Source organism: Idiotropiscis lumnitzeri, chromosome 2, assembly GCF_059441095.1.
Source record: "Idiotropiscis lumnitzeri isolate Australia: NSW breed Sydney's pygmy pipehorse chromosome 2, RoL_Ilum_1.0, whole genome shotgun sequence".
Classification (NCBI taxonomy): Eukaryota; Metazoa; Chordata; class Actinopteri; order Syngnathiformes; family Syngnathidae; genus Idiotropiscis; species Idiotropiscis lumnitzeri.
Genome location: NC_142392.1, coordinates 26,726,693 through 26,739,658, shown reverse-complemented (window position 1 = coordinate 26,739,658; position 12,966 = coordinate 26,726,693). Strand labels below are relative to the sequence as shown.

Here is a 12,966-nt window from a genome sequence, read left to right as displayed (position 1 = left end):
ATGTGTGAAAGAACGACATCCAAGTACAAAGAGGAACCTTGTGGAATAAAAGAAGAGAACGAGCAACATCTTCAACTGCTGGGCGAAGTTTGCAACCAGCCTCGTGTTGTGCCACTCAAAGCAGGTTTGTACACGTTTTACTCTCATTTGCTTTGTAAAGAACGACTTTCTATCGTTAAAAAATATGCATCACAACATTAAGTTGTTTGGGGAAATGCGTTCAAGGTTATTGCCGTTTTATTTTTAATTATTGCCTTTTACTTGTCGGTTTGCTAAACATTTGTTTATGCCAAATAAAATCAGTGCAGAAAATGTATGCCAAAGAATAACCAATAGTGGGGGGTGAACTCCGTGTTTTTTCCCAGTATAAAATTTGAACTGATTATTTAACATTTTACATTTTCTGGTTTTTATATCTTATTCAAGCAATTCCTTCCGGAAGGAATTTACGTATATACAGTGTATATTTGCATGCTTTTTATGAATGTCTGCTGCTAATGTTATACATTAACGGCTACATTACGCTGCCGCCTCTGTGTGATCGATACCTTTGCTCCTGTAACACTGCAAATTTCCCCATTGTGGGACTATGAAAGGACATCTTTAACTTTCTCTTTAAAAACCTTGTGTTGGTGGTTGTTAAATAATTTTCCATAAGATTAAGATGGTGAAACCAAAATTTAAAAAGTAAATTCTGTAACAATTAAACATTGAATACTAAATTATTCCTAAAACAGTTCAATGAATCTTGAAATTAATAGTGAATTATTGTAGTTTAATGAATACTAAAACGAATAATGAAATATTCAAGTACTTAAATAAATACCCAAATCATTTTCGAACACAATAACAGTTAAGTAATAAAAGAGTGACATGTTTTAATTTAAAATTTACAACCACATCGCAACTTGTCAAAAAAGCCTGTAAAAAGGCAAAGGTGCAAATATGTTGACATAAAGTATCACTTTATCATGTCAACTGTTAATAATAGGGAAATACATTTGAAATACTATCCAACCGACGACATGGTGTCAGATGTATAAACAAAACCAGCAACAAAAGTAAAATTCAATACATCTCTCAAGTTCATATTTGGGAACTAAAATGTTTGTTCATGTGCACACGGTTCAAATCGTACGTTTTTCCAATGTTGAGAAGAAGATAACAATGATTTGCATCGTAAATGGTGACATCTGTCGGTGAGTTGGTGACAGTGCTCCACACAGCCAGCAGCCAATCATATCACAGCGGGGTGTGTCCTGCTCTCCGCTTTCGTGACGAACAGACTGCCATTTTCTCGAAGGAAAAAAACGACGCCATCTTTCATTCGTCTCGTCGAACAAAGAGAAGCTCACGAGTTATCGCCAAGCAGAGATCAAGTGCGGATATTTTGGAATTATCATTTGAAAATGTGTGATAGAACGACACCCAAGTACAAAGAGGAACTTTCTGGAATAAAAGAAGAGAACGAGCAACATCTTCAACTGCTGGGCGAAGGTTGGAAGCAGCCTCGTGTTGTGCTACACAAAGCAGGTTTGTACACGTTTTACTCTCATTTGCTTTGTAAAGAACGACTTTCTATCGTTAAAAATATGCATCACAACATTAAGTTGTTTGGGGAAATCGTTCAAGGTTATTGCCGTTTTATTTTTTAATATGGGGGGGGGGCTAGCAGCGAGAGAGGGTGCACAGAGCTGAAGGAAGCAGGACGGCTGTAAACATGAACAACAATGCCTGCTTTTTCCCTGGTGTCAGTCACCTTTATCTGGTGCAGTCAGCTATTTCAGTCAGCAGCAAATTAAGCTCTCCCAAAGGCCTCAGGGCATTTCAACCTGACACCTCATGTTTCAAAACTATGCTTACAGGTTAATAGAAGGTCACAAAAACATGGACCTCTTAAACAGGAAAACGTGAGTTCAGTGGTAACAGAGTTGTGTCGATGCTGGCAGTTTAGCAGGAAGCCACAAAAACAGATGCACGTCTTGAACCGTGTTTGACAGGAAACCGTTTAGCTCGCATTGAACAGAAGTGTGACCCAAACATGTCTTGTAAGCTGAAACCGTTCGAACAACAGGAAGAGTGTGGACGGACGGGTGTGATAAAGTCAAAGTGTTCATGTTTTTCCATTCTTTATGAGTTTGCATATACAAATTACTTTGCTGTACTTCAATAAAACGCCGCACAAGAGCGGGAACGCTTTTCTCTTTGGCGGACTGCTCCTCGCAAGTGACAAAGACAATCTTGGCTGGGTGATTCATTTGTGAAGGCTTGTCTCGTTTTTGGCAAAAACTCTGACGTATCTTGTTCAAGCAATTCCTTACTGAAGGAATTCTGCCTGACTCTAAAAAATGTGCACACTGCGGCGAAAACATCAATGGTGGTTAATCAATTTTAGTGGATAAAACACAAAATATTAAGTTTTTTAAAAATCAAGTACGTATTGGTCTTATTTATGAACTTTGTACTGGCTTGGTCGGGTGAGAGTCAATGAACCTCGGGTGGCCCTGCACAGTTTTGTGCACGTGCGTAGTTTCACCTCATCCAAACATTTAAAATACATTTAATGCATCCATCCAGGGTTGCTTGGATCTCATCAGTGAACAAGCGCATGCTGCAAGGAATGCATCTGCATCTTTGTCTTACTATGGTCTCAAAAAGGCTGAACGTCACAACCCCCTTTTCTACCTACAAGTCCAGGAACATTTAGTTCTGTCTCTTAATGCAAAAAGAAATACTTTTATTTTACTTGAAGGATTTCTATTCTATCCATGACATTATGTTGCGATGGCCCCCAGTGGTCTGCATCAATATGTTAGGGTCCCACAACAGGTGTTCCATCAGACGCACACAATAGCCTGTGTGTGCTAACTTCAGCTCGCTTCCAGAAACTTCTGTGACTATGTCAGGAATGAAATCGGGCATCGGCCGCAACGTGCTTCCTTTTTAAATGCTCGTTTATCACAGTTGTGCTGCTCGGAAAGGGAGGTTTACATCGTAGGACGTAATTTTGTGAAATGTCCCCATGGTCCGGTCCAAATCGGGGTCGCACGCATTAATCCGTGTGCAGCAGGCTCAAGTCAAGTTAGCACTGTAGAAAATAGGACAAAGTCGCCGCATGAGCTTTGACTTGACCAAACCAAATTTGTCTTTCTGTGTCCTGCAGACGTCAGTGAATATGATCTCTGTTCTGTGAAAGAGAAGCCAGACTGGACTCACATCAAAAAGGAGGAGGAAGAAGAGGAGATCAACAAGTCACCAGTGAACGTTGTCCCTATAAAGACTGAAGATGAAAACAAGGACAACAGAGGGGCGAAGCCTACAAGCAGCAGTTCAAGTCGTCACGTGACAACAGAAGATGACGAAGACCACTGGGCGCCATCACAAGCACATAATGAGGACACATTATCAGACGCTCATGATGATAATGATACGAATGATGATGATGCTGATGATGGGCAAGCCAAAGGTGAAAGGGCATGTCACACTGACAGTTGGGTATGTACTCACTGTGGGAAATCATTAACTTCAAAATTCTCTTTAAAACAGCACATAAGAACACATAGTGGAGAAAAACCTTTTTCCTGCTCAATTTGTGGCAAAAGCTTTTCTGTAAAGTCACATTTAACAAGCCACACAAGAACACACAGTGGTGAAAACCCTTTTTCCTGCTCAGTTTGTGGCATGAGTTTTGTTCATAAGTCAAATGTAAAAAGGCACACAAGAACACACACTGGAGAAAACCCTTTTTCCTGCTCAGTTTGTGGCCTGAGTTTTGTTAATCAGTCAAATGTAAAAAGGCACACAAGAACACACACTGGAGAAAACCCTTTTTCCTTCTCAGTTTGTGACAAGCGTTTCTCTCGAAAGTCAATTTTAACATGTCACACAAAAGCACACATTGGTGAAACACCTTTTGCTTGCTCGGTTTGTGGAAAATTCTTCTCTGAGAAGTCTCAGGTAACAAGACACACAAGAACTCACAGTGGAGAAAAGCCTTTTTCCTGCTCAGTTTGTGGCAAGAGTTTCTCTCAAAAGTCAAATTTAACAAAACATAGAAGAACACACACTGGAGAAAAACCTTTTTCCTGCTCAGTTTGTGGCAAAAGCTTTTCTGTAAAGTCAACTTTAAAATATCACACAAGAACGCACAGTGGAGAAAAGCCTTTTTCCTGCTCAGTTTGTGGCAAGAGTTTCTCTCAAAAGTCAGATTTAACAAAACATAGAAGAACACACTCTGGAGAAAAACTTTTTTTCTGCTCAGTTTGTGGCAAAAGCTTTTCTGTAAAGTCAACTTTAACATATCACACAAGAACGCACAGTGGAGAAAAGCCTTTTTCCTGCTTAGTTTGTGGCAAGAGTTTCTCTCAAAAGTCAAATTTAACAAAACATAGAAGAACACACTCTGGAGAAAAGCCTTTTTCCTGCTCAGTTTGTGGCAAAAGCTTCCTCCGTAAGTCAACGTTAACAATCCACACAAGAACACACAGTGGTGAAAAACCTTTTTCCTGCTCAGTTTGTGGCAAGAGTTTCTCTCTAAAGTCACAATTAACAGCGCACTCAAGAACACACCGTGGTGAAAAACCTTTTTCCTGCTCAGTTTGTGGTGAAAGCTTTTCTATAAAGTCAAGTTTAACAAGCCACACAAGAAAGCACGCTGTAGTAAAACCCTTTTCCTGCTCAGTTTGTGGCAAGAGTTTCTCTCAAAATTCACAGTTAACAAGCCACACAAGAACGCACAGTGGAGACAAGCCATTCAGTTGCAGCGTTTGCGCTAAAAAATTCTTCACTAAACGTAGTGCTGAGAGACACGATTGTGCTGGTGAGAAAAGCAGCGATCCTTGAAGATTAAAAAAATGAAAGAACCGACTCTTTGTGGTAAGATGTAAATGTGATTTTGAATAAAATGTCAATTTAATTTTGCAAACCTCTTTTATTGACACTAAGCCAATGTGATCAGTGTCAGAAGAAGCAATGTGTCTGAGTGATGATGATTTGTTTTGGTGTTTACATCAAACATTATGAATATGATTGCCTTTGCCTGGAACAACATTTTTTAACATTATGCTTTTCAGTTGTCTTTTTAATCGTACTTAATGGAAAAGGTGTGAGAAGAAATGGTGCTTATGAAATCGTTGCCTTCCACAATCATCAATAAAATCACTTGTTCCACTTGCTCAACTGGCCTTCATTATGCTGTGTAAAAAGGTGAAAAACTGAACTAGAAGTTGAACTATAAAAAGAACCAGACAGAGAAACGCAAATCGTCTCAGTTTCTCTCAACGGCAGTTAAGTTGAATACGTTTTTCAAGTTCGTATTTGGGAACTGTCAGAGAAGTTTCTGCAAAACAACCGGACAAGCCTTCTGACTGTACAACTGAATCAACCAGCCAAGATTGTCTTTGTCACTTGTGAGGAGCGGTCCGCCAAACCTCTCAGTGAGAAGGCCCAGAGAAAAGTTTTCCCACTCCTGTGCGGCGTTTTATTGTAGCACAGCAAAGTGTGACCCACGAAATATGTGGTCACAGTTTGGTTCATTTGGGATGGTTGATGTGAAGGGAAATCCATTTTCCAGGTTGATTTGAAACATGTGCGTGTTTCGACAGCAGAGGGCAGTAAAGGAACAGCACAGTACCAGCGATGTGATTGTATCTTCACAACAAGCTGCAGTAAAGTGGCGTTGTGTCGTAGTTTCTATGAGTTCGCGATTCTACGGAGCCCCTTAGGGGACACGGAAGAGAAAAAAAAAACTTTGCGTTCCCTCGCAAAATCTTTGCGTTCCCTCGCAAAGTTTGCGGGAATGCAAAGTTGTTTAGTTTTTTCTTCGAGTGAATGTTTTTTTTTTTAATGCGCGTTTATGTACTTCCGGGTCATCTTCCGTGTAAACAAACGCAGCAAAGATGGCGTGTGTTCACCCGTGGGCGAGTTTAATTGAATTTTACTTTGAAATTGGCTTGAAATACAAAGAAATAAAATCAGTTCTGGATATTAAGCACGGTTTTCAAATAAGTGAAAGACATCTGAAGCGAGTGCTAAACAAAAAAGGATTCTTTCGTCGTAAAACGTTCACTGACTTGTACGGAGCCCCTTCGGGGACACGGAAGAGAAAAAAAAAACTTTGCGTTCCCTGCAAAGATTGCGTTCCCTCGCAAAGTTTGCGTTCCCTGGCAGACTTTGCGAGGGAACGCAAAGTTGTTTAGTTTTTTCTTAGAGTGAATGTTTTTTTTTTAATGCGCGTTTATGTACTTCCGGGTCAGTTTGCCTACCCTTGCCTTGAATGCGCGGCTGTTCAAGAGACGACAGTACGTTGGAGGCGGCACTAATCATGGAGGAGGGCTTGGAACGTTTCTTGCGGTCAAGAGATGTCCCTCACGGTGACATTATGCGCATGAAAAGCGACAAGCAACATACAATTCACTCTAACATAATTCCTTAATAATAGCAATATGGGTCCCTACTGTTAACTTTCTGTTTTGCATAATACTAGCGTGCAAACTGTTTACCTCTTGAGTGGCAAGAAAAGCATAAATTTGATTGACTATTATTTTAGTAACTATTTTTTAGTAACATAGAGGTAAAAATACAGTGTGAACTTAACTGGGGGAGGGGTGAAGCCAGCATTTCTATCTAGTCTAGCTGCACTGTTAATGCTCTTATAGTATTGAAGATATTTAACACAAATTAAAAACTACGTTACAAAAATAGTAAATGTACTGCCACTTCCAGATGTTTAATATTGAATACATTTAATTATGACTGCTGTGTGCCATTACTCATGTGAATATATACAAAATACGTTATTAAGTAAGTAAACATTGCAAGTATTTATTCTCATATTTCATATTTGCAGGTTGACATGGCAGTAATTTCGCTTTTGACTGACGAGCAATTGGGCAAATATATCACTTCCTACGGTGATCGAGTAGCTGTCCTTTGCTTTTGTCGACAGAAAATGCCCAGTGCTGATAATGAAACTCTCATACAGACATTAAGGGACAAAATAAGATCAAGGAAAAAAGGTGTACTGAGTGGAACTCCAGGTGTGCTCCAAAACCACGACAGGGGAATGGCAAGAGAAAAAAAAAAAATTCTGCGGAAACGAGTTGCAGGAAGATTGAAATAGGATGGCTCCATTTTTATGGCAATGAATACCATCAAGTTAGGACAACCAATGGTGGAGGAACAAGGCATGCCATTATGGAAAAAACAGCAACTGTTGCTCAGATTTTGGAATTGGGAAAAGAGTTATTTTTCCCAGATGGAAGCTCAACCAAAGGATCAGTTGGTGACTTTACTTTTGAGGTATGTGACTTTAATGTCAAGTGGATGAACACAGTGAAGATACTTTATCTGTCACCAACATGAAGGGAGGACTTTCACAGTTGAATGAAGATGGATCTCACCTTGACGGAGGTGATCTGTATAGAAATGTACTGGATCACGGACACTCATCTGACAGTGACGTAGGCGAACAGGTTTGTGCCAGTTGATGCATTATTTGTTATGCTCGATTTAAGTAAAACAGAAGTGAAGTCTTTTTGCTACTCAAAAAACAAAAACATGTGTGCCAACAATGAACATGTTTGCTAAAAAATGCATCACAAACACTGAGGGAAAATTCACAGCTATTTAATACTATTTCTAATGTGTTTTATCCTAATCTGTAGTGTTTGCCCAGCATTTAATCAGAATAAAGTGCTTACCATTAGATGATTTTAAATTGTTGCAGACAATTGTTTTAGAGTTCACTGTATTTGTTGCAGAGTTTGCAATTACAAGCAAGGTGTGGCGGTTCGGTGAACCGAGTGGAGTGAAAACAGGACCCAAAAGCAAGCGTGGAGAGGAGAGGAGGTTTTATTGGTATGATAGGAGGGGAAGCAGCGAGTTCGGGAGCCGGGGAAGGGTGGCTGGTGGAGGAGCGACGCGACAGGGCAGACGAGCCTGCAGCAGCGGGAGAAGGCGGGCCGGTGACGGCGCAGCGGGAGGCAGACAGGCGCTGTGGCGGGAGGAGCGCGGGCGAGGAGATCGGCGAGGCAGGGAAGATGCCGGCGAGGAGGCGGAAGCGGTGAACGGCAGGCAGGCAGGGTAGGGGCGGCCAAGGTGCAGGCGGCGGTCAGGAACTCGACGGTAGGCAGCAGAGGAGCGGGCTCGGACGGGCGCTGGGCGGCTGGAGGGAGAACGAGGACATTCAGAGGTTAACGACGAACGCATGTCACGGCAACCAGGCGAGAGCAAGGTGAACGACGACATGAGCCAGGTGCCACGGTTGGTCACGGGATAATCCGGCGTCTGGCTCCTGGCAGCGCTGAGCTTTAACCCTGCGGTGATTGCTGTTGATGAGCTGCAGGTGCGCAGGAGCCGACGCCCTCTCAAGCCGGAGGCGTGCCTGGCTGGAAACTGCCGGAGACCTGAAAACAACAATAACCTCGCCAGGCCCCACAAACCCGAACCCCCACACAAGGTTAAACAAACAACGACGACTTTCTGAGAGTGGGAGAGCAGAAGAGGCAGGAAAATCCCAACCATCTTCTTCAACCTCAACAGCAAATAATGAAACAAACATTGGCCAGGGGAAGGAGTCAGACGTCAACACAAACGGACAGGATGCAGTTTGGATTAATCTCCCAAATTCTAAAGACTTCCCCTGATGCTTGCTTTGAAATTATGGACATGACCAGAGCAGTTCCGAATGGATTCTCACAAACAGAGATGGAGTACAGCTCCCCCGACACTTTTGAAGAAGCAGATACAGTTGAATGGGATCCAGAGGACAGCCTTGGGAGAATATATCAAGATGAGTCTGTAGTAATTGTTGGGGTAAGGTAGAAATACTAATGCAGGTTTTAAATCATTTGAAAGAGTGGATTAATCTGCTAATTAAAGTCTGTACATTTCATACTGTCATACTTTTCTTTTTCTGAAATATATTGAGATTTTGGGGGCGTTATAAAAATATGTAAAATTCCATTTTAGAAAGACTCAGTATACAGTAAATAACAGCGTAATAAATTGTTTGACAAGGCCATTAACTTGAGGTTTAACGAATAATACGTTTGTCATTTAATACATTGTGTTCAATTAATTCTTCAGAGTTCTGGGATGTAGGTGGGACCGAACAGGCTTCACAACCTCCTCTCCCTCCTGCTGCTAATGACCTGCCTTCGCAAGTTGGACAGTCCACTCAACAAGAGGTGACTGCACAGGTAGGCTCCATTGCAAATTACCCCAAACACACTCTCTAAACTACTGACTTATTTTACACAACTGTTAAGTAATATAATATCGTATTTTGTCATTTAATGGTCCTACAGTTTACATTTACAGTTTCAGGGATTGAGGGGAACATTATCATGGAGAAGCAGCATTCAGTTTTTGTGCGACGTCACATATATAAAACATACTTCCAGAGAATTGCAAGAATGCTTAAGGTGTGAATTTCTTGAAAACAAAAATATAATTTCGGAAATGTTTGTTGTTAAATAATCTGAAGCAACACTTTAATTTTAATCCTTAACATAAATTTTAAGTTGACTATTTATAGTAGTTCTGTTGGTTTTTGGGAGGTAGGGGCCAGGTCAGAGGTACAACCATTCGATTCCCACTCCATCCAATCATGTGTCCTCCACAGCCACTCACATTAATGTATGGCTTGGTGTGAATGTTTGGTGGTGGTCGGGAGGGGTCGTAGGCGCACACTCGCAGCTACGCTTCTGTCAACCTGCCCAGGGCAGTTGTGGCAAATACGTAGTTTAACACCACCATCGTGTGAATGCATGAGTGCATGAATAATGTATTCATTGTGAGCACTTTGAGTGTCTGGTAATTGTCCAGAAAAGCGCTATATAAATATGATGCATTATTATTATTGTTAGGTTTTTACTTGCATTATAGGACACATAGGATCAGGCATTATTTTGATACTCACACAATTATCGTCAAAGTTCATTTCACATTTCACCTTTGCTTTGTTGACTAAACAGTATTTTTGTTGTTTGAATGTTTATTCTTTCAGGACAGTGGACCAAATCAAACGCAAGACGTGCTCTCAATTTCAAGCAGTCTCCTGTCCCCGACAACCTCACCTGACAACCATAGCGATCCAAGGACTACATGGCATGCATCGATTTGTAGGATAAAGATTGTTGATGATCTTTTGTCAGTGTTTATGGACAGTAGTATAATGGAATTCAATTTAAAGATTAAGTTTGTAAATGAAAAAGCTATTGATGATGCTGGCGTGTCAAGGGAAGGTTACACTGCATTCTGGGAAAAATTTCTTGAACAGTGTGAGGGGGAAACAGAGCGGGTTCCAAGGCTGAGGCCAGATTTTTGTGAGGCTGAATGGCAAGCGGTTGGCCGGATCTGGGTGAAAGGGTTATTAGACCATGGTGTCATGCCAGTGAGGCTATCAAAAGCTTTCATGTTAGCCTGCATCCATGGCATTGACTCAGTTGATGTAGACATCCTTACATCATCATTCCTTAACTACCTTCCTCCCATTGAGAGATCAGCAGTTGAGAAGGGCCTCCAGGGCACAATAGAGGAAAGTGATGAAGAGGACTTGCTTGATGTATTTACAAGAATGGGTTCCCATTTCCTCCCACCAAAGACTAGCTTACAGCCTGCCATTCAAACATTGGCTCATAAAGCCCTTCTACAAGAGCCCAAGTTTATACTTGATTGTTTCGCCACAATAATGATACTTGTGCATCACAAATTACCAGATAAGCGAAGTGTGTTGTCCCTGTATGACTCCAAGAAGGCCACAGGCAAAAAAGTGTTGCAACTGCTTAAAACAACAAAGATGGTGATGTCTCAAGGAGAGCAAGCAACCTTTAACTATCTCCAACGTTATGTAAAAAATGCTGATCAAACCAAAGCTGAAAAAATCCTGCGTTTCTGGACTGGTTCCTCTGTCATCTGTGTTGACAACATTCTGGTATGCTTCAATAGTGAAAGTGGACTGAACAGAAGGCCTGTTGCCCATACCTGTGGAGCCACACTTGAAGTACCATGCACATACAGCTCTTACCCTGAATTCCGCACAGAGTTTGACAACATTCTGTCCAGTAACTACTTAGAAATGGACATTCTTTAAATCTGACACCATGCAGAGAGTAGGCTTTTCTGTTTGTACATTAATACACTGCCATAGTTTCCACATTTTCTGCTCCACTTATTTTTATGATGGTTCCATGTTAGATGGAGCACTATCTTATTTTTGTGTGAGAAGCGGGGTTCATCGTGGATTGTTCACCAGACCAGGACCAGGAATGTTGGAGCACATGGAGAAAACCCACATGGTCAAGAGAACATGCCAAATGCCACGCAGAAGGCTGAAGACTGGATTTGAGCATGCAACTTTTTAAGTGGATGTGATAACTTCTCATCCTGTGCTGCAGTTATATACATTTGATTTGATTAATTTAGCTTTGAAAAAGGCATGTTGTACGAGTGATCATCACATTCCACAATTTTGAGGTCCTTTTGTGTGTGAAGTTGGCTTGTTCTTCCGATGATTGCATGGCTGTTCTACAGGTACTCCGGCTTCCCTCCAAATTCCCAAAAGTTCCCTAATTAAGGTCCGTTGAAGTTTCTAAATAATAATTAAAAATAATAATTGGGGGAAAAAAGATGTCCCAAGACTCACAACACTTTTTTTAAGACCCAGAGTTGCCCATCAAGGGTCGAATGGTTAATTGCTGTTGATATGTAGTGTTCATACATTCTAAATTGTTAAAAAAATATTTGCTCTGTTACGAGAGTTTTTCCAGTTGCCATTCCATTTGCATCCAAAGGCTGTTCGTGAACAGATATCCTAACGTTGCCTTTCTGTCAGGTAAATTGATGTTTGTAAGAATTTGTGATTGCTAATAAAATTTGTTCTATTTCAGTGTAACATATTGCATTTTTTAAACACATGACACCACCTGCTGACCAAAGCAAGGAGTGACAATTATGTCATCATCTTTAACAGGCAAGTTTCTAAAATCTCAATTAGGATAATACAATACTACTTTATTTAAATAGCGCATTCCACAACAGCTGTCTGCAGAAATATTATTTAACATGCAGTTAGGTTCAGAAATTGTGGCTGAAGTCAGTGACCAAGACAGAAAGTGTATGTCATATTTTAATTTGAATGTAAAAGAAAATATGGATACTGTTAAAAAGGTCAGGTTGTTTTGTAGTATGCCGTTGTAGCACCCTCTGGTGGCTCGCCTGTTCATACAATTGAATTTTAGATGGGCATGTTTTTAGCCACCTATTTTAGGACCCACGAAAGGTAACAGACAAGGGATGTACAGTCATTCTCTCCGAAGCCATCCAACCACAAGGTGTGCGTGCATTAGCATAAACCACACACACAAACACATCCATATCGAAACAAATTAAAGATTACATGGACCAAACTGGTTTGATTATTCCTCTTCTGGACAATATTGTGTTCTAACTGGACATACTGCAGCGGTTATCAACTCCTGAAAATCATTCCTACAAGCAAATATTTTACATGGTCCTTCGAGCCGGATTCGATAATTACTGCAGACAACGATGTCCTCTCAGGAAGAAGTACAAACCAGACCTAAACGTTTAACTCACCCTCCACACTACTTAAAAGACTATGATGTTACAACTGAACATCACAAGAATGACTCTGAACATACTCAACTAATGGAATCTGTAAATGAACAAGAATTTTCTGAAGACAGTCCAGCGGAAGAGACCATAATCTCCTGTTTGACATACGATCAGTCAATACAACCACCAAATAATCAAGAAGCAGTACAAATGAGTGGTGAAAACAGTCTTAGAAAAAAGGAGTCATCACGCCAATGTCGTCGTGAGTCTTCAAGTCCACGTCAGCATCGCCGTGAGTCTTCAAGTCCACGTCAGCATCGTCGTGAGTCTCCAAGTCCACGTCAGTATCGTCGTGAGTCTTCAAGTCCACGACAGCATCGTCGTGAG

General features: G+C 41.0%; 2 protein-coding genes across 2 annotated transcripts; both read left to right on the top strand.

The window, feature by feature from the left end:
• On the top strand, positions 1–11,863 carry LOC148342136 (uncharacterized). Its single transcript, XM_088288075.1, has 3 exons — positions 1–124; positions 9,088–9,200; positions 10,010–11,863. Exons 1-3 carry the CDS (start codon positions 1–3, stop codon positions 11,093–11,095), a joined length of 1,323 nt encoding a protein of 440 aa, XP_088144201.1. The 3' UTR covers positions 11,096–11,863.
• Positions 1,299–5,173, top strand: LOC148342137 (uncharacterized). The gene is made up of 2 exons (XM_088287549.1): positions 1,299–1,533; positions 3,164–5,173. The coding sequence occupies exons 1-2, from the start codon at positions 1,410–1,412 to the stop codon at positions 4,840–4,842; spliced, it is 1,803 nt and encodes a 600-aa protein (XP_088143675.1). The 5' UTR covers positions 1,299–1,409; the 3' UTR covers positions 4,843–5,173.
• Positions 11,864–12,966: the final 1,103 nt, after the last annotated feature.